Source organism: Elephas maximus, chromosome 19, assembly GCF_024166365.1.
Source record: "Elephas maximus indicus isolate mEleMax1 chromosome 19, mEleMax1 primary haplotype, whole genome shotgun sequence".
Taxonomy (NCBI): domain Eukaryota; kingdom Metazoa; phylum Chordata; class Mammalia; order Proboscidea; family Elephantidae; genus Elephas; species Elephas maximus.
The window spans coordinates 25,198,672-25,220,808 of NC_064837.1; the positions used below are offsets into that span (position 1 = coordinate 25,198,672).

General features: G+C 41.5%; 1 protein-coding gene across 1 annotated transcript in view; it reads left to right on the forward strand.

The window, feature by feature from the left end:
* LRRC37B (leucine rich repeat containing 37B) overlaps positions 1–22,137 on the forward strand; it is a 62,039-nt gene that overhangs the window by 34,343 nt on the left and 5,559 nt on the right. Inside the window, exons 9-12 of the mRNA XM_049861329.1 lie at positions 2,966–3,084; positions 19,043–19,179; positions 20,473–20,808; positions 21,161–21,265. Of these exons, the coding sequence (XP_049717286.1) occupies positions 2,966–3,084; positions 19,043–19,179; positions 20,473–20,808; positions 21,161–21,265 (697 nt within the window). The remainder of the gene's footprint in view (positions 1–2,965; positions 3,085–19,042; positions 19,180–20,472; positions 20,809–21,160; positions 21,266–22,137) is intronic.

Sequence of the window (22,137 nt, forward strand, 5' to 3'; positions counted from 1 at the left end):
AGATTTATTTTATCACTTTAAAGTCAGTTTAAAAAAAACCCAGTGCTGTCAAGTCACTTTATTGAGGTCTAATTACATGTTATCAAATTCACCCTTTTTAAGTCTACACTTCAAGGAGTTTTGACAAATAAATACAGTTACGTAACCACCACCACAATCAAGGTTAGAATATTTCTGTCACCCCAAAAGGCCCCTTGTGTCCCTTTGCCATCAATCCCTTCCTGCTGCTACCAGCCCCTGGCAACCACCTATCTTGTTCCTATCACTGTTGTTTTCCTTTTGCAAAATATCCTATAAATGAAATCATGTAGTATGGAACCTTTAATGTTTGGCTTCTTTCACTTAGTGTAATCCGTCTGAGATTTGTCTGTGGTGTTGCATCTTTCAGTAGTTCATTCCTTTGTTTTGCTGAGTAGTATTCCAGTTGTGTGGATGTACCACAGTTTGTTTATCCATTCATCGGTTGATGGACAGCTGGATTGTTTCCACCTTTGGCTATTGTGAATAAAGCTGCTGAAAACACTCGCAGGTCTTTGTGTAAACACAGGATTTCATTTCTTCGCGGTAAATACCTAGGAGAGGGATAGCTATATCACATGCTAAGGGCATATTTAGCTGTATAGGAAACTGCTAAACTGTTTTCCAAAGTGGCTGACCATTTTGCTTTCCCACCAGCAGTGGATGAGAGTTGCTATTGCTCTGTATTTTACCTAATGTTTATATTTCAGAAACCCTGGTTGGCGTAGTGGTTAAGTGCCACAGCTGCTAGCCAAAGGGTCGACAGTTCAAATCCACCAGGCGCTCCTTGGAAACTCTATGGGGCAGTTCTACTCTGTCCTATAGGGTCACTGTGAGTCAGAATCCACTCAATGGCACTGGGTTTGGTTTTCAGTGTTTATGTATATTTCGGTCTTTGAAAAAGTTTTCACCTTTTCTGTACATTTGCAAAGAAAAAGGTTTTTACAAATAAGATTTTAAAAAAGTAGACAGCTCAGTACAAATATACCAATACTGTCTATTAATACATGCACACTAGTAGTTGTGTAAAGTATCTCAGTGTGGTTTGAATTTGCACTTCTCTAATAGTCGATGATGGTGAGTGTCTATTTATGTTCCTATTTGCCATTTGTATCTTCTTTAATGAAGTGCTCACATCTGTTAGAATTTTGTATTGGATATTTTTCTTATATTATTGGGTTGTAAAAGTGCTTTATATCGTCTGGATTATATATCCCTTCTCTCAAATGTGTGTTTTGTCAATATTTTCTCCCAGCCTGTGGCTGCTTTTCATTCTCTTGAAAGTGTCTTTTGAAGAACAGAAGTTTTTAATTTTGATGAAGTCTAATTTAGCAATTTTCTTTTTTTTTTTTTTTGGTATATGGCTTGTGCTTCTTTTGTGTCTTATCTAAGAAATGTTTGTATAACCCAAAGTCACAAATATTTTCTCCTGTGCTTTTTTTCCCAGAAGTTGTATAGTTGTGTAGCTCTTCCAATTAGGTCTATGATCCATTTTGAGTTAATTTTCCTATATGCTATGAGGTAAGGGCCAAATTTATGTATTATTATTTTTGCATTAAAAATATTTTTGTAGGGCCCTGCTATGACACCTTATTACACAGTTTACTGAAGCTTATTTGTGCCATCCCCCTCCAATAGAGCAGGCTACATAGAAATGTGCTGTTACGCTAAAGCTATTTGAGGGGACTCCATGAGATGAGTATGGAAACAGGCCCTGCATTTAGCCATCTGTTCCAGATGCTTTTGTCAGGTCACCTCCTTGATTCTTCTTACCACATCAGAGCCTACAGGTCAGTGCTCTGGCCTCGTCTTCCTCAACCACCTGCAGCATCTGCCACAGTTGATCCCTCGCTTGTCAGCGAGATGCCATCCTCTCCAGATATTCAAAGTTCCCATCTGCAAACCAGCTTTCTCACTTAGTTTATACTAGGAAGGAGGGTTCAGGCTTCTCTTTTCATGACCATAAGTAGATGAGGAGAATGCTGTCATTCTCTGTAGCCATGTGCCACCAAGGCCATGAAGAGATTAGAGCAACTGCCATCCTTGAGTTCATTACGGAAATGCCTTAGGAGTTTAGGCTGGGAGGAGATACTTCTGAATTAAACTGGAGATCAGTGTCAACCAATTCTAATCCCTATCCCCTTTATTCTAGGCATACCATACCCACTGCCATCCTTACCCTTCTGTTGGGCACCTCTATCCTTCTGTTTATTTACCATATTCAAGAGCAGTCATTGACCAACTGGTCCCCATCCAAGTGGCCAAGTCATATGCCCCAAGAACTCCTTCATGGAACTGGACAGCAGGTCTAACTGCTTCCATGTACTACTGCTCTCTTTACCACGGGGCCAGAAGAACTGAATGATAACTGGCTACCATTACAGAACATTTTGATCAAGGAATCTGTAGGGGAATCATGATCAAAAGGGGAAAAAATTTGGAACAGAATTTTAAATTCTTACAGAATGCAAACCTGACGTCTTGAGACTGGAAGAACCCCAGTAGCTATCAGTCTCAGAAAATCTTCAAACTGTGACCCAAAATTGTTCCCTGAAGTTATCTTTAAACTAAACAACGGTTTAGCTACATCAGTAAAGAATGTTCTCCATGAGTATAGCACTCTTTTAAAGAATTATCTGTATGTGATCAAATTGACAACAGTAACTATAAAGCATAGATAAGAAGTATAGAGGGTGGTCAATCTAAGTCCATGGTGGTGAAACAATATGGGTAAAAAGGTGACGCACTTGAAGACTGTAACCAGCGTTATTGAATTGTACATGTACAAATTGTTAAATGGGTGTCTGTTTTGCTATATAGATTTTCACCAATATTTAAAAAAAAAAAAAAGAACTCCTTCATACACAGCCCTGTGGCCTTAGCCTACTTCTACCTACTTAAGTAACCCCATTTACATTAGTTTAATTCTCCTTATTTCCGTTTACAGGATCTTACCTAGTCATATGGCATGCTGCCTGTGCCGGTTTAAAAGTACCATTGAAGTTGTCTGCAAGATAGTCAAGCTGCGTTGTGACAGTGAATGTCTGATAAACAGCACACGTTGCAGTGAGTCTGAAATGCTTCATGATAAATTTTAGACTAGCAATGTAAATGCTTTATTTTTATTCCTTCATTCATTCAGAGTCCCAGTGTAACTAGCTGGAAGAACTACTCCGTTGCTGAAAGTCAGATTCTCAGTTTGGTCAGTCAGTTAATAATGCTACTGATCCACATGCATAAAGGAACAAGAGAAAGGAAAGCAAAGGGGAGGGGAATGACCTCAGTGGGCTGCATGCTCTGTACCCTGCTCTGTGCTTGCGCGTTACCCCAAAATGGTAACTTATTCAGGTAGCGTATTGTGGCTTGTAAACTCATTTCATATGGATTATGTCTCAAGTATGCCCTGCCTTAAGACACGTATAGATTCGTTTTTGTTTGTTTTCTTTCTGCGTTTGCAATTTCATAAAAGAGTACAAGTAATAATGCTTTATAAAGGTTGTATTTGAAGTCTCAGAGTTTCTGGTCCTATAACCAGAAGCTGCTACCCGGATCTCATAATGGATGAGAGGGCGCTTCCATTCTTAGACTGTCCAACTCTAAACTTGCTCTGAATCTCAAGGTTTTCTATTCCCAAAACAAAAAAGTAGGTGCTTTGAAGTGTTTTTTTTCTGTATATTAGTTTATTGGAAACCCTGGTGGCATAGTGATTAAGTGCTATGGCTGCTAACCAAAAGGTCGGTGGTTCAAACCCACCACGCGCTCCTTGGAAACTCTATGGGGCAGCCCTACTCTGTCCTATAGGGTCACTAGGAGTCGGAATCGACTCGACAGCAGTGGGTTGTTTGTTTTTTTTTTTAGTTTATCGGCACTAACTTCATGAGTTCCAAAATGTGATCACTTTCACATCCAGAGAGCCTGAATATGGGCCGCTAACCGTGACCTGGAACAAATAATAAACAATAACACTTTGCTGTTATTGTTAGGTGTCATTGAGGTGGTTCTGACTCATAGCAACTCTATGTACAAGGGAACAAAACACTGCCCAGTGCTACACCATCCCCATAATCATTGCAGTGTCGGAGCCCATTGTTGCATTCATTCTGTCAATGCATCTCATTGAGGGTCTTCCTCTTTTTCGCTGACCCTCTACTTTACCAAGTATGATGTCCTTCTTCAGTGACTGGTCCCTGCTGGTAACATACCCAAAGAATATGAGACAAAGTCTCACAATCCTCCCTTCTAAGGATCATTCTGCCTATACATCTTCCAAGACAGATTTGTTGGTTCTTCTGGCGGTCCATGGTATATTCAGTATTCTTCAGCGACACCATAATTCAAAGGTGTTGATTCTTCTTCAGTCTTCCTTATTCATTGTCCAGCTTTTGCATGCATATGAGGCAAATGAATACACTGTGGCTTTGTCAGGTGCACCTTAGTCCTCAAGGTGACTTTTTTGTTTTTGAACACTTTAAAGAGGTCTTTTGCAGCAGATTTGCCCAGCGAAATGCATCATTTGATTTCTTGACTGCTGCTTCCATGGGCGTTGATGGTGGATCCAAGTAAAATAAAGTCCTTGACAATTTCTATCTTTTTTCCATTTATCATGATGTTGCTTATTGGTCCAGTTGTGAGGATTTTTGTTTCCTTATGTTGAGGTGTAATCCATACTGAAGGCTGTGGTCTTTGATCTTCATCAGTAAGTGCTTCAAATCCTCTTCACTTTAGCAAGCAAAGTTGTATCATCTCCATATTTCAGGTTGTTAATGAGTCTTCCACCAATCCTGATGCTGCATTCTCTCTCATATAGTTCAGCTTCTCTGATTATTTGCTTAGCATACAGATTGAATAAGTATGGTGAAAGGATACAACCCTAATGCACACCATTCCTGATTTTAAACCATGCAGTATCCCTTTGTTCTGTTCGAACAACTGCTTCCTGGTCTACGTACAGGTTCTGCATGTGCACAATTAAGTGCTGTCAGTTGGTCATACTGTGGTGGCTTGCGTTGCTGTGGTGCTGGAAGCCATGTCAACAGTATTTCGAATACCAACAGGGTCACCTATTGTGGACAGGTTTCAGTAGAGCTTCCAGACTAAGACAAATTGGGAAGAAGAACCTAGCAAACTACTTCTGGAAAAATTCACCAGTGAAAAACCTTATGAATAGCAGCAAAACATTGCCTGATATAGTGCTAAAAACTGAGCTCCTCAGGTTGGAAGGCATTCAAAATATGACGGGGGAAGAGCTGCCTCCTTAAAATAGGATCAGCCTTGATGATATGGATGGAGTAAAGCTTTTGGGCCCTTCATTTGCTGATGTGGCAAAACTTAAAATGAGAAGACACAGCTGCAAACACCCATTAATAATCTGAATGTGGAATGTACAAAGTATGAATCAAAGAAAATTGAAAGTCATCAAAAATGAAATGGAACACTTAAAGATTGATATTGTAGGCATTGGTAACCTGAAGTGGACTGGTATTGGTCATTTTGAATTGGACAATCATATGGTCTACTATGCCAGGAATGACAAATTGAAGAGGAACAGTGTCACATTCATCACCAAAAAGTACATTTCAAGATGTATCCTGAAATACAACGCTGTCAGTAATAGGATAATACCCATATGCCTACAAGGAAGACCAGTTAATAAGACTATTACTCAAATTTACGCACCAACTACTAATGCCAAAGATGAAGATTTTTACTAACTTCTGTAGTCTGAAATTGATCAAACATGCAATAAAGTTGCATTGATAATTACTGGTGATTGGATTGGGAAAGTTGGAAATGAAGAAGAAGGATCAGTAATTGGAAAATATGGCCTTACTGATAGGAATGACACCAGATATCACATGGTAGAATTTTTCAAGACCAACAACTTATTCATTGGAAATACCTTTTTTCAACAATGTAAATGATGACTATATACGTGGACCTTGCAGACGGAATACCAGGAATCAAATCAACTACACCTGTGGAAAGAGACCATGGAGAAGCTTAATATTATCAGTCAGAATAAGGCCAGGGGCCAACTGTGGAACAGACCATGAACTGCTTATACACAAGTCCAAGTTGAAGCCAAAGAAAATTAAGATGGGCATGGGTTTTTAAAAGTTTTGGGGTGGGAAAAGATTCATGTTTATTCATAGGCACAGGTGGGGATATGTTAACTAAGGTGCTCGCGCATCAGCTTTCCAAGATGGCTCCTGTTCTGGAGGCCTCTGGGATTTGTAGCAGGGCTTATTATGGGGTGTTGTGCCTGCACAGTCTCTAGCTCCCTGGGTTCAATTCCCTGGCTGTGGCTGCAGCCCCTCACTGCCCCTGGTGGAAGGTCACACAGTGGTCACAGGGGCATGTCCGTGGGACTGGTATTCTCCAGCTGCTTCTGAAAGGCAACTTTAAAGAAGTTTGTGGGCTATTTTTAGATACCGTACCCCATTGTTCTGTAGAATGGCTTTGTTTCTGTGCCCTGGCCCATTTCTTGTTACTTTGTTTGAAGATTTGGGGAGTCCTCTGTTCCCTGTCTTACTAAGTCCCTAGGTTCCACACCCAACACCCTATTACCTCCCTGATAGTATAGCCTATGTCTCTTTTACTTATTTCTCCTTTAACCACACCAGTCTCTTTACTATTCCTCAAACGGGCACCCTCTAATCTCAGGGCCTTTGCACCCTGTCTTAATCCCCCCTGAGAGACTTCAAACCCGTAAGTCTTTATGGGAATGTGGCTGGAGGTCTCTGCTTCTGTAACTTCTTCATGCTGGATTGGAGCGTTGTTCCCGCCTAACCGAGTAGAAGTCTCTTGCTACCTGATTTAAGTTACTATCGGGACCCCTTCTTGCCCTCTTTGCTATTGCTCAAATAGGCACCCTCCAATCTCAGGGCCTTTGCTTCCTGTCTTAAAAGTACAACCTTGAGTATATCCCACCTGAATTTAGAGACCATCTCAAGAATAGATTTGACGCATTGAACACTAATAACCGAGGACCAGACAAGTTGTGGAATGACATCAAGAATATCATACATGAAGAAATCAAAAAAGTCATTAAGAAACAGAAACCAAAGAAGACACTTTGCTACTTATATAAAAACAGTACTGCTTGCTTTTCAAAACATTACCATTATTCCCTTCCTCCCCAGAGGTGGGCAGAAGAGACACTGTTAATCTTTTACAGATGAGGAAAAACAAGATTAGAGGTGTTAGTGCTATAGCCTGGTGCCCAGGTGTCCTGTCCCCAGTTCTGAGCTCTCCACAAGCCCATACTCATCCTTTCCAGTGATATTCTAGTCCTCCTTTGACTCTCACTACCACCAAAAATACTTCTAATTCTTGTGGAAAAGAAACACAAGTGCACAATGGTACATTTGACCTTCATGCAGTCAGAAGCTTTGGGTGGTTCCTCAAGTAAAGTATTAGACATGAAATACAATGAAAGGAAAGTAGTCATCTGACAAAAGTTGCTTTTTCTCTTTTAGCATGTGGGACTTCACGTTACGTTTATCTAGAAATTGCTGTTATCCCATCCATTTATTACACATTCCAGCTAGGCATGCAGCATGGATGGTGCCCAGCTACCCTGACTGACATTTTGATCAAAGATTCAATAGAACAATCCTGATGAAAAGGGGAAAAATGCAGAACAGAATTTGAAATTCTAATGGATACCAGCCTTTCTGGAGCCATTGAGGCTGGCTGAACCCCTGGAACTATTGCCCCCAGATTATCTTTAAACCTTAAACCAAAAAAATACCCTGAAGTCTTCTTGAAACCAAACAATGGTTTAGCCTAACTGGTAAAGAATATCCGCTTTGAGCATGTGCTCTTTTAAGAACTGTCTATATGGGATCACACTGAAGACAGCGACTTGGAAGATTGTTGTTTTTGTTAGGTGCCATCGTGTCAGTTCCGACTCATAGCGACCCTATGCACCACAGAACGAAACACTGCCCGGTCCTGAGCCGTCCTTAAAATCATTGTTATGCTTGAGCTCATCATTGCAGCCACTGTGTCAGTCCATCTCACTGAGGGTCTTCCTCTTTTCCACTGACCCTGTACTTTGCCAAGCATGATGTCCTTCTCCAGGAACTGATCCCTCCTGGCAACATGTCCAAAGTATGTAAGATACAGTCTCGCCATCCTTGCTTCTAAGGAGCATTCTGGTTGTACTACTCCCAAGACAGATTTGTTTGTTCTTTTGGTAATCCGTGGTATATTCAATATTCTTTGCCAACACCACAATTCAAAGGCCTCAATTCTTCTTCGGTCTTCCTTATTCATTGTTCAGCTTTCACATAGATATGATGCGATTGAAAATACCATGGCTTGGGTCAGGCGCACCTTAGTCTTCAAGGTGACATCTTTGCTCTTCAACACTTTAAAGAGGTCCTTTGCAGCAGATTTACCCAACGCAATGTGTCTTTTGATTTCTTGACTGCTGCTTCCATGGCTGTTGATTGTGAATCCAAGTAAAATGAAATCCCTGACAACTTCAATCTTTTCTCCGTTTATCATGATGTTGCTCATTGGTCCAGTTGTGAACATTTTTGTTCTCTTTATGTTGAGGTGCAATCCATACTGAAAGGCTGTGGTCTTTGATCGTCATTACTAAGTGCTTCAACTCCTCTTCACTTACAGCAACGAAGGTTGTGTCATCTGCATAACGCAGGTGGTTAACGAGTCTTCCTCCAATCCCGATGTCCCGTTCTTCTTCATATAGTCCAGCTTCTCAGATTATTTGTTCAGCATACAGATTGAATAGGTATGGTGAAAGAATACAACCCTGACACACACCTTTCCTGACTTTAAACCGATCAGTATCCCCTTGTTCTGTCCGAACAACTGCCTCTTGATCTATGTACAGGTTCCTCACGAGCACAATTAAGTGTTCTGGAATTCCCATTCTTCCCAGTGTTATCCATAGTTTGTTATGATCCACACAGTCAAATGCCTTTGCGTAATCAATAAAACACAGGTAAACATCCTTCTGGTATTCTCTGCTTTCAGCCAGGATCCATCTGACATCAGCAATGATATCCCTGGTTCCATGTCCTCTTCTGAAACCAGCCTGAATTTCTGGCAGTCCCCTGTCTATATACTGCTGCAGCCATCCTGAATGATCTTCAGCAAAAGTTTGCTTGCGTGTGATATTAAAGATATTGTTCTATAATTTCCACATTCGGTTGGATCACCTTTCTTGGGAATAGGCATAAATATGGATCTCTTCCAGTCAGTTGGCCAGGAAGCTGTCTCCATATTTCTTGGCATAGACAAGTGAGCACCTCCAGCGCTGCATCTATTTGTTGAAATGTCTCAATTGATATTCCATCAATTCCTGGAGCCTTGTTTTTTGCCAATGCCTTCAGAGCAGCTTGGACTTCTTCCTTCAGTACCATCAGCTCCTGATCATATGCCACCTCTTGAAATGGTTGAACATTGACGAATTCTTTTTGGTGCAATGAATCTGTGTATTCCTTCCATCTTCTTTTGATGCTTCCTGTGTCATTTAATATTTTCCCCATAGAATCCTTCACTATTGCAACTCGAGACTTGAATTTTTTCTTCAGTTCTTTCAGCTTGAGAAACGCCAAGTGTGTTCTTCCCTTTTGGTTTTGCATCTCCAGCTCTTTACACATGTCATTATAATACTTTACTTTGTCTTCTAGAGATGCCCTTTGACATCTTCTATTCAGTTATTTTACTTCATCCATTCTTCCTTTTGGTTTAGCTGCTCAGCATTCGAAAGCAAGTTTCAGAGTCTCCTCTGACATCCATCTTGGTCTTCTCTTTCTTTCCTGTCTTTTCAATGACCTCTTGCAAGAGGTCTTAGAAGATTAGATAGGAAATTTAGGAGGCAGTGCGTTTATGTTAGTAGGAGAGAAACAATTCAGAAAAGGAGGATGACAATGGTTGTACAACCTGAAGAATGTAATCAGTGTCACTGAATTGCTCCTGTAGAAATTATTGAATTGGTGTTTGTTCAGCTGTGTATATCCTCAACAACAACAAAATAAAATAATTTTTTTTTAAGTGTCTTAGCAGACCCAAGGGGAGAAAAATTTCTTAACCTACTATACCCCAGATTTCTGCCCAATTTCAAAAACGAACCAGGTGGACATAGTGGACACAGTCTGTACAGAGCCTTCTGTTATGGGGACTAGGATATATGGCAGGAGGGACCCAGGGAAGGAGTTGGGCAGGTGGGTGGAGAAGGGCGTGTCCAGATGAGGAGCTGTGAGCAGTGGGATTTGGAGGCTCAACTTTAACACCTGTGTCCCTGCTCCTCTCAGAGTTCTGTCTTTCAAGGTAGTCACCTGTGATGCCAACAAGAATGTGAACACATGGAAAAGGTGGAGAGAGGAAGCTTTGCCCTCTCTCTCTGCATCTGAGGCAGGACAGTTTGTGGCATATGAATATGAGGAGAAATTACAGATGGATCTCCCCTAGTGGGGAAATCTTTGTCTTCCAGCCTTGGGTTTAATAGGTCTGGGCAATTGACCTTTGGGGACCAAAAGAATATTCCTAAATATAACTGTTGCAGGGCAAGTCTTCCCAGCTCAGGACTAAGACCTGCCTAGGTCCTTACCTTCTTCAGACCAAGAATGACCAGGAGAGGCTCAGAGGTTCCACACCAACAAAAGTTTATTAGGGACAAGGAGAAACTAAAAGACTTCGGAGGGAGAGAGGGAAAGGGGTTTCCACCTACGCTAGCCTCCAGTCTCTCAGTGAACAAAAGATTTTTTAGGGCTTATAAGAGTTTTTAGGTGGGAAAAAGGCATTATCTTTATTCATTAGATGGGTGGAGATTTCTAGAAGAAGGGGAGGGATTATGAAAATCAAATGTGCGCACAGTTAGAATTTAATCAAGATGGACTTCCTCACAGAGGTTGCGGGAACCAAGATGGAGTCTGTCACAAAGGCTGCTGGGATGTCGAACAGGACTTATTCTGCGATGATGTGCATGCCTGATGCCTCTGGATCTTGGTTTGAGTCCCGGCAAGGGATCCCTGTTCATGTTTGTCTCATGGGGAAGGTCATTCATAGGCCACGTTGATCTTTACTGTGCATGCTTTGCACCTGATGAGGCCTTGAAAAATAGCTCAGAAGGATTATCCCTGATTTGTGCCTGGTCAAGCACACAGGGCCTTGAAATATAGCCCCTTATCTTGTCTAAGCACCTAGTTTGTTAATCACAAGTAGTTTTCGGGTGCCAGCAGCAAAAGTTACATGGTGGTCTGCACTTAGGTTTAGATTCAGAGACTATTTAATAATAGCTGGTCAAGCACACAGGCCTTGATATGTAGCCCTTGTTTAATTCAGCCAGTCTAATCTCTTTCCTGTCTCGCTTCACCCCGGAAAGACTTTAAACCCATAAATTTTTATGGGACTATGGATGGAGGTCTCTGGTTCTGTAACTTCTTCATGCTGAACCGGGGCGTTGTTCCTCCCTAGCTGAGTAAAAGACTCTCGCTACCTTTTGTAATGATACATATAAGGGCTAGCACACTCTTCTTTGGGTATAGGTTGGAATCTCTGCATTATCATTAGCTTGACCTAAAATTGTTGAAGTCGTGAGGAGATAAACTTTACAAGGAGACTAAAAAGTCATGGTCTAAAAATTAATAATAAAAGTATAGCTACTATAAAAAAACTATAGGTCCCAGTAAAGGTAAAAACCTAAGTGACCAAGGGCAAGTATCCCTTGATCTGGGCCCAGATGTCCCCTGCCAAAGTCTTCAGAACATCGTGAAGCCATGCTGCATATTCTAACAACCTTTTTTCCCTCAATTTCACTTCCCCAGAAGAATAGATGTACTTGCAGTAAGGGGTATTAGCTAAAGCACGAACTCTACCCTGTTCTACTAGTAAGTAGTTCAAGACTGCTCTGTGATCCATCACCATGTTGGCCAAAAAGCCTAATGAGGTAGCAAGGCCTTTGAGTACCTGCCCGGCATCTTCAGCTATCCCCTTCACTATAGAGGCTACATTCTGGATTGTGTAGGCATTATAAATAACACTCACTGTTATTCTTCCCAAGGCCATTATCAGGGCCATCACTCTGAGAGTAACAAGGCTGAGGGGCTCTGGTTTCCCTCTGGAGACTTCACTCTTTTTCCTCACCTATGTAGATACTTATCTATTGCTGGGAGGTGCCTTTTTTTTTTTTCATTTAAACAGGAACTTCAGGTCTTCTACTGGTTCACAGGTATAGTTTGGTAGCTCTTCAGGGAAACCTCCATCTTCTTCAGTAGCCTTCTCAGTCCTAAAAGGGAAAGCTTTTATCTGTCCTATAAAATGGTCTTCATAAACTAGCAGAAACTTACAGTCTTGGCATGGAGGCATGACAGTAAAATCTATTTGCCAGTCTTCTCCTGAGTAGGTTCCTCTGTGTTGGACTTTTTTTACGGGGCGGGGAGGGCGGGGGGGCCGGCGGTGCGAAGTATCAGGTGCGACTGAAGTTTTTTTTTTTTTTTTGGCAGCTTTTACCATTGAGTACCACTTGTTCAACCACTTTATGTAAGTTTTTTTCATAAAAGCACTTACTCAGCAAATTCACTAATGCATCCCTTCCAATAGTCTAGACTCGGAAGCATAGAGAACTTTTTATCATTGACTAGCTACCTAACGGAAGCCCTGGTGGCATAGTGGTTAAGTGCTACAGCTGCTAACGAAGGGTCGGCAGTTCAAATCCACCAGGCGCTCCTTGGAAACTCTATGGGGCAGTTCTACTCTGTCCTGTAGGGTTGCTATGAGTCGGAATTGACTCGGCGGCACTGGGTCTGGGGATTAGGGACTTACCTGGGCCTTCTTGGGTATATCCCCTTTTGGCGCCTTTTTCCTTTTCCTTTTCAGCCAATATTGTCTGTACTTGATGAGGAGCTAATACCTCAGTGGATTGTCCCACGGACAACTTGGATGCTTCTTTATTAGTAGCCCCCTGGCTGCAACTGCTCGGAGGCACCCTCGCCAGCCTTGAGTCACTGGGTCGAGCTGTTTTGAAAAGTAAGCTACTGGCCTGGTTATAGAACCAGTTTCCTGAGTTAGGACCCCTTATTTGTCATGTACAAACAGTTTAAAGGGCTTTCTTATATCTGGGAGCCCTAAGGTTTTTTTGTTTGTTTTTTTTTTTAATTCCACCTTTAGTTTATCAGAAGCCTTCTGACATTCCAGGGTCTAATCTAAGAGAGCTCTTTATTCCCTTTTAAGGGCCTTATACAAAGGTCTTGCTTTAAGGCCAGAGTTAGGGATCTAGATTTGGCCAAAACCTAGCCATACCCAGGAAGCCCCTAAACTACTTCCTGGTGGTAGGTGTCAGTAGGGCAGTGATAATCTTCTTTTGCTCTAAAGCCAGTATCTGTTTCTCCAGGGTCAGTATAAAACCTAGGTGGTATACCTGCTGTTCAGGGATTTGGGCCCTTTTGGGGGACACGCAGTATCCCCATTCTCCCAAGAAGTGTAACACAGTATTTTTTTTCTGAACTTTCTTTAGTTGGACTGCCTATTAATAGGTCATCTGTATATTGTAATAATATACTACCTGGCAACTGTAATTCTCTACCTAGGGCATTTCTGAATAAGTGAGGATATTCTCTAAAACCTTGAGGTAAGCGAGTCTAGGTATATTGGGTAGTCTCTTGAGTAAGTAATATTTTAACACTGGTCTTATTCCCTCTTGGGCTTTTGATTTTAGAGGGTATTGTCTCCTCCAGGGATAGGGTGTGTTGGGTCTCAGCTTCATTTTTAGTCAGGCCCAGAGTTGGGATGACCCATACGTCTGTATTTACCTGTTTTAAAAAATTTTGGGGAGATGGGTTCTCAAGCTCAGAAGCCTTCTCTTTAGTTAACATGAGCACTAGCCCTAAGCTCTGACTTTTGTCTATAGCTAGTGAGTTCCCCCTTTTCTAAATATACTGTTGCACCCAGCTTAGTTCATAAATCCCTCCCTAGCAAGGGAACAGGGCAGTCAGGGACATATAAGGAAGAGTGGGATAGAGTTCTCTGGCCCACTTCACAGGAAAGGGGGAAAGTAAAATTCCTTACCTTAGGCTTTTCGTCTACTCCAATGACTGTGCAGTCACGACCAGAGAGTGGGCCTGGATTTTGGGTCAGAACAGAGAAGGGAACTCCCGTGTGTAGTGAAAACTTAATTTCCTTACTCCCCATGTTGAGAGTAACCCAAGGCTTCTCAGCAGAAATAGTAATGGTCTTCTCGCCCGGAGCTGAGCGGACTTCTGGGCCTTGTCAATATGGCCCCTCTTCCTCTTCCTCTGAGAGGGACATCAGGCACAGTGGTCCTGCCTGAACTGACCTCCAGGGGAAGTCAACTGGGCACTCTGTTTTAGGACGCTCGGGACCCTCCACCTTCTAATGGCCTCTCTTTTTGTAATACTCACATTGGTCTGACTCGATATTCACCGGCCGTTGAAGAAATTCTCATGGAGGTTTTGGTCTTCAGGATTTTGCAGGGTTACCTCAAGGTGGGCTCTAAAGTGCTACTGTCGACAATCGGGCCTTTTTCTTTCATTTTATCCTCTGTTGCCAGATCTCTGTAAATAAAGACCTTAAAGGCTTCCTCAACCAGTTGTGAGAGTGGAGTCTGGGGCTCTGTCTCTATCTTTTGCAGTTTCCTTCTAATATCTGCTGCAGACTGGGTAATAAAATGCACATTTAGCAAAGTCTTTTTTTCTGGGCTCTCAGGGTCTGTGTTTTTTTTTTTTTTTTCAGGGTCCGTGTTAGTACATTTCTTAAAAGCCTCATTTAACCTGGTGAGAAAGACCACTGGGTTCTCCTCTGCTATCTGAGTAATTTTTTTCACCCTATCCTAATTAACAGGCTTAGCTATACACTTTTGAATCCCGCTTATAACACATGTAACTAAATGGCCCCTTTTTTTTTTTCCTATCTCCATTGTAATCTTAGTCCGGCTCTGTGTCAGGGACTGTTTCTCCTCTTAGTCTGAAAATAACATGTGTTGGTTGTGGGCGGTTAACATCGCCTGTCTGTTCTCTAGCCTTAGTCAGGATCTTAGTTTTTTCACGTGCTTCAGCAGCAACTACATTTTCTAAGATCTCGGATTGTATACTTATGTAAATAAAATAATGTTTATTTATTAAGGCACAAACTATTCCTTGAGAGAATAGTAAATCTAATGTTATTTCAATTCATCTTGAGACATAATGTCATGTAGTCAGGATATACCAAAACATTCCAAAATTATCAAGTCTCTAAATATCTGAATAGTAATTCTTTAATTAATCCATTGGCTTTAACATTGTTAGATTCAAAAGATAAAGTTTCAACCAAGCTGGCAATCATTTGCTGCCTAATATTAGGCAAAAACACAAGAGGAAATACTAACACATAAATTTCAATCCATAGAGAATCAGACACTTCTCTTGATTTTAACAACATGTTCTATGTAATTTATATCATGTTAAATAAACCTTATTAGCATTTTTTCCTTATAAAAAATTTTGTGGCTTTCAAATTTGTCAGAAGTTTATCATAAGTTACCAAGAAATGATACTTTAGTTATTTAACCAAATATCTTAAAATAAAAACCTTAGTTTTTTTTTTTTTTTTTGCTTTTTCCCTGAAGCCATTTGGCTTGGTTTCCGACTCGAGAATCTTATTCTATTGACTGACTAAGCATTTGTTTTTCAAGCAAATTATACAAAGAAGAGATTAACTCCTTAACTCAGTAATCAAAGAAAATTTTCTTATTTTAACAGCAAGAAACCTAATTCTTTGTTTTATATGTTAGTTAATATTAAAACTCTTAAAAATATCAATGATTAAACCATTAAACGTTAGTCAGACAGATAAAACTTTTGAAAGGCAAAAGATAACTAATTTCTTTCCCTTTTACTGTCCTGGAACTGATGCTTTTAATTTAAGACAAAGTTGTTATTATTATTGTTATTATTTTCTACACCAGCTGCACTGGTCTCTTTCTAAAGGGGTGTGGGGCTTTCTCCGCTCCTGTGGCCTTGGTCTCTCTCTTTTTCTTTGTTTCTTTAGGGGATGGCCTTTAGCCTGCAAGGCAGCAGTTAGGCTGCTTGGTAATTTGGTCTGTAAAATCTTTCCCTTAACTCAGTTAGAGTATACTTGGCAGGCCAGTCTCAGTAGCCGAGAGATTTTTAACCCTATACTTTCTTCTTTTTCCTGAAGCTTTCTTTTTCTTTAATTGATTACAAGAAAAGAATGTCAGTGTTTAAGAATGCACCCTAGGGTTGAATCTCCTGGTTTGTTCTCTTGATCTCTCATTCTGCCCAATTAACTGTTCCCAAGAACGTAGCTTTTTATTTTTACGGGTTGTTGATACCACCAGCATTTTCTTTGGGTCCGTTGGAATTTATTTGTCTCTCATGCTGCAACCAAGAGCTTTCTCAGCTCTGGGAGAGAACCTCTTTTGTTCGTCTTAACTCTCTGCCCAGTGTTCTCTGTATTGTGATTCAAATCCCAGTCTAGACTGAAAATTTCTTCTCCCCATGCATCTCTTTTTTTATCCCAATCAATAAATTCTCAGGCGTCTCTGTAAGTATTTTTTAATTTAACCAGAATTTTTCTCACCAGTTAATTTCATGTATCACACATAAATGACACATAAGACACAGACAGAGGTGACGGAGATGATCTTGCAATCTCAGCCTGTCAGACAGCCCTGGTCACACATAAAATTCACACATAAGACGAACAGACAGAGAACACTCAGACCAGACAAGCCAGAAAGGGAGAGGGGAAACAAGGATGATTTTAGTGAGGTCTAACACTTTTTTTTTTTTTTTTTCATTGTCTGAATCTCCACTTCAATCTTCCAGATACCTCTTATCCCCAATACTGGATGAGGGTGTTACATCCACTCCCCAGAACCAGGGTACACGAACCAGAGACAGACAATATCCAGGCACACAAAAATAATGGCCATCACATACTCATATATCTGCTCAAAATCTACAGTCACCAAGAGTCCCTCTTTGTGATCACAAATGTAATAATGGGACTGAACTGGTAGAAATACACTAACTGGGCAAAACACCAGGGCTATCACCCACCAGCTGGCACTTAATCAAAGGAAAATAAAATGGAGAGGAAAGTAAGATAGAGGAGAAGAGAGAGAAAGCCAATTACCAGGTCTGCAGACTACACCAGTTTTCATGGATCTTGGAGTCAAGCCCCTCACCATAAACAAACAGTACCAAGTCTGAATTACCATGTCTCAGGCTCCATTACTAGGTCTTGGATTTTGAGGCTAGTCTCCCTCACCGCAGACACCAAGTTTCAATCGAGGGGGAATACCAAGTCTATCAGGTCTTGTGGGTCGCCCCCCCCCCGCCCCGCCCAGATGCCAAGTAATCAATCCACTCATGAGACTCTCTGGATTGTGTGGGTCCAGACAGGCGGCTTTTCAACTCAACCTGGGAAGAATATCTATTAAGCACGCCTGGTTTATCAGGTTTCAGATCTTGGGGCCAAGCCCCTCAGCATAAACGTTGGGTCAGGACTCTCAAGCTCAGGGAAAACCAACAGTCAAGTCAAGACAGAGAGAAATATCCTTTATTCTTATGGAAACCCAGATGAGAGGAGGAGGCACAGAGATCTACTCACCAGAGGGAGGGACACAGGACAAATGGTGTCCTGGCAGGTGCTTGTCCATCCATCAGGGTTTAGTAGGTCTCCTTATCTGCCCCCACACCTGGGTCTCAGGAAGAAAAAATCAGTCCTGCTGTGGTCGCCAAATTCTGTTACAGGGCAAGGCTTCCCACTTAGAGACAAAGCCCTGCCGAGGTTCTTCTTCTGACCAAGAATGACCAGGAGAGGCTCAGAGGTTCCACAGAAACAAAGGTTCATTAGGGACAGAGAGAAAGTAAAAGGCTCACAAGGGAGAGAGGGAGAGGGATTTCCACCTACGCTAGCCTCTTTTCGCTCAGTGAACAAAAGATTTTTTAGGGCTTATAAAAGTTTTTAGGTGGGAAAAAGGCATTATCTTTATTCATTAGTTGGGAGATTTCTAGGAGAAGGGGAGGGATTATGAAAATCAAATGTGTGCACAGTTAGAATTTAATCAAGATGGACTTCCTCACAGAGGTTGTGGGAACCAAGATGGAGTCTGTCACAAAGGCTGCCGGGGTGTTGAACAGGACTTATTCTGTGATGATGTGCATGCCTGATGCCTCTGGATCTTGGTTTGAGTCCCGGCAAGGGATCCCTGTTCATGTTTGTCTCATGGGGAAGGTCATTCATAGGCCACGTTGATCTTTACTGCCCGCACTCTGCATCTGGTGAGGCCTTGAAAAACAACTGAGTATGATTATCAGTAATTTAGAGCTGGTTAAGCACAAAGGGCCTTGAAAAGTAGCCCCTTATCTTGTCTAAGCACCTAGTTTGTTAATTACAAGTAGTTTTCAGGAGCCAGCAGCAAAAGTTATATGGTGGTCTGTACTTAGGTTTAGATTCAGAGACTGTTTAAGTATAGCTGGCCAAGCACATAAGACCTTGAAATGTAGCCCTTATTTGATTCAGCCAGCCCAATCTCTTCCGTGTCTCATAACCTGTTGCTGTCGAGTCGATTCTAACTCGTAGTGACTCTATAGGACAGGGTAGAACTGCCCCACAGGGTTTTCAAGGCTGCAAATCTTCACAGAAGCAGACTGCCACATCTTTCTATCGTGGAGAGGCTGGTAGGTTTGAACTGCCAACCTTTTGGTTAGCAGCTGAGCACTTAACCACTGTGTCACCAAAGCTCCATAATCTAAATGTAGTTACTGTGTTTCACACTATGGAATGTTCTCAGTAGGTAGCCAATTTTTGAAGAGAACCAGGGTGGACATAGTGGACATATCCATAGTGGAACATTGTTGTCACTAGTCATAAACTTCAGTTCGGGTTTATTTTTCTCGTCTCTAAATGGCGCTTAAATCTTTGTTGACTTCTCATTTATTCAACTGGGGTATATGGCTATGAATTGACAAAAAGCTGTCCCATCTGCCTTTCATTATCAATCATAGTCTTTCTGTTTTGGCAGGTGAAGAAGCATCTCTGGGGCCCGCAGAAGGAACATTTATGAAGGCATTACAAGCCCGGAAAAAGAACACCAGCACTGAGCTCACTATTGAGCCAGAAGCAGCATCCTCAGACAGAAGCAGTGTCAACTTGTCAACTGTCCTGAATGAGCCTCTAGGCTTTAATGATGAAAGTGATGTTATTAGTGCACTAAATTACGTACTGCATTATTTCTCGGAGGGAAATCTAGAACACATAGAAATGACATTATTACCATTCATTAAACTGCTTTTTTCAAAGGTACAAGATAGAGAAAAGGCCCTGAACAATTTCCAGAATAACACAGGGAATCCCCCTCTTAAGCCTGAAAACAACGATGCAACTTACAGAAGTAAACTGAGGAAACTCTATTTTCTGGAGAATTTGTTAGATGCAGAAAATCACAGAAAAATTGATGGGGTTAAAAAGAAAGAAACAACTGCCATGCTTATGTATCCCAACTTTTCAGGTGCCGAATTTAAACGCCAAATCTTTCAAAAGAAATTGGAAACTGCTCAACCCCGGGAAAACCACCTGGCAAAGATCCAGAGAACAGGTGTCAGGAAAAGGCTGCAAAGGGTGAACAGCGTCCTTAAGAGGCCAAGGGGCATAAAGAAAAGGCACTTCCAAGAAATGGAATATCTGAGCATCAGGAGTAAACAAGGGGCCAAGCCATTTATGGAGAACACCCCCAAAGCAAGAAGGTCCCTGAGGCCACCTTCAAAGAAGGTGGAACGACTTCTCATGGTGCGGAGGCAAAGGAACTTAGGGGGAGTCTCCTTCAACACAGAGCCTTCATCCAGCAAGGAACGTAAGGCAGCAGTCTCTTCTTCCCTGAAACAATACTCCATGGGCAGGCCTTCTACCTCTCCTCCTTCAAAAGGCCCACCTGAGGTTAGAATCCTTTCAAAAGGCTTGACCTACACCATTTTTGTTTTAGAAGATGCAAATGCTACAGTTAAAAATATGGAGGTTCCTATATCAGTATCACATTCCAGAAGAAATTACATCTACCATAAATCTCGCTCTCGAGTGGTTCACAGAAGACCAAAGGCCAGAACGAGTCGAAGGCTCAGAAAAGTCCGTAGGCTGATGCTTAGAAATAGACCTCCTTCCTCTGCAGTGAGGAGCCTCATAAATTCCCCTCCACGAGAGGCATTTTCATCTTCAGGAGAACTGAGTTCTCCAGAAAATCCTTTTCAAGAATGGTTTCCTTTTTCAGGGCCATCTGCAAAAAACAGTACTGTACACAATGCTACTATGCTAGGTGAGACTACCCCTGAAATCACTGCCCATAAGGATCCTTCCACTGCAGATTCTGCTGTGACTGCAGACAACTTCATGGCACCTGTTAAACAAACAAATGAAACGCAATGGGAATACCAGAACATGGGCCCTGACTTACCCTCCAAGCCCTATGGCTCCTCTCTCCCACTGCTCTCATCCCCGGGTGATCAATTTGAAACTCAGCTAAACCAGCAGCTACAGTCCCTCATCCCCAACAAGGATGTGAGGAGGCTCATTGCTCATGTTATGCGGACACTGAAACTGGACTGCTCAGAGCCCCAGGTACAACTGGCCTGTGCCAAACTCCTCTCCAGAACAGGCCTCCTAATGAAGCTTCTCAGTGAGCAGCAAGAAGTTAAGGTGTCCAAGGCAGACTGGGATACAGACCAATGGAAAACTGAGAACTACATCAACGAGAGCACAGACGTCCAGAGTGAACAAAAAGAGCAGGAGTCAAGTGAGGTGAGGACAACTCCAGAAACATGAGTCTCAGACTTTTCCATCAGAGTTCAGGGCATGCCTTTAGAGTATCAAAGCTCCTACTCTGTATCTCATCTTGGCCAAGTAACTTGGGCCAAGAAAATCATCCCCCATTTTGTTCATTTAGAGAATGTAGAGGAGAAAGAAGAGTTAACACACAAATTGTACAAGAAGATTGCCTAATAGTAAGATTATTAGATTTGGTATGTTCTTTTTGAACCTATAAGCTAGATTTACCTGGAAGAATTGGGTTTTGAAACGTAATAGTTAGCTTTTATCCTTTTCATCTCTTTGTCGTAATAAAAAAAAATTTTTTTTTCTTCCTATTTTTTAGCTCACAAAAGAAGTTCCAGGATATGGATATAACCACAAACTCATCTTGGCAATATCTGTGACTGTGGTAGTAATGATTTTGATTATAATTTTCTGCCTCATTGAGGTAAGGACAACAATTAATTCAAGCTTCTAGAATATATTTTGTCTTTATAATAGACTCAGAAGCCACAAACTGAAAATTAAAGCCACTTTCCCACCTGCTACTACTTGATATCCCTCTTCAGTCACTAGGACTCGGGTGTGCTTGGTTCTTTTATTACAAAGTATATTCCAGGGATTTTGAAAGGAACCCTACTCCCAGATATCTTGGTGCAGTTGAAACCAAGATAGCAAGCCATTAGACTATTTTGAGAAGCTAAATTTAAGAAGGCCAGTGTTGACATGATTGCAAAATTTCTTCAACCCAAAACTGTGGCAGTGATTTGGTGTAGACACCAGTCACTTTCATTCTATCCCTGATTCCTTTCCCTACTGGTTGAGATGATAAAAGATATAAAATGTCCACTCTTTTAGGGAGTGATCATTCAACCTGGGGAGAAAGGACAAAACAAAAAGATAAAAGTGCTACCTTGTAGATTCCTTAGATTTACTTAGCATCTTTTTCTCCAGTGTGTGCACTAAAAAGAAAAAAAAAGAAAAAAAAAAAACCCCTTGACATCGAGTAGATTCCAAATCATAGAAACTGTATAGGCATTGTCTAAATAGGCTCAGTTAAAATATTGCAGTAAGCAGTTTGGTTCTGCTTGCTTTTTGTTCAATTATATAATGGTTTGTTGTTTCCTGACAGACAGCTGCTAGCATATTTAACAAGCTGACAACTTAAGGGTACCCTGCCAATTCACCCAAATTTCCCTATTCACCTTTTCTACTGTCAGAGCAGCCTTACGTTCCAGCCCCTCACCCTACCCCAGTCACACCATGCTCATTCCTACTTTTGTCTGTGCCTTTACCCCTCAAAAATTCCCTTAATTCACT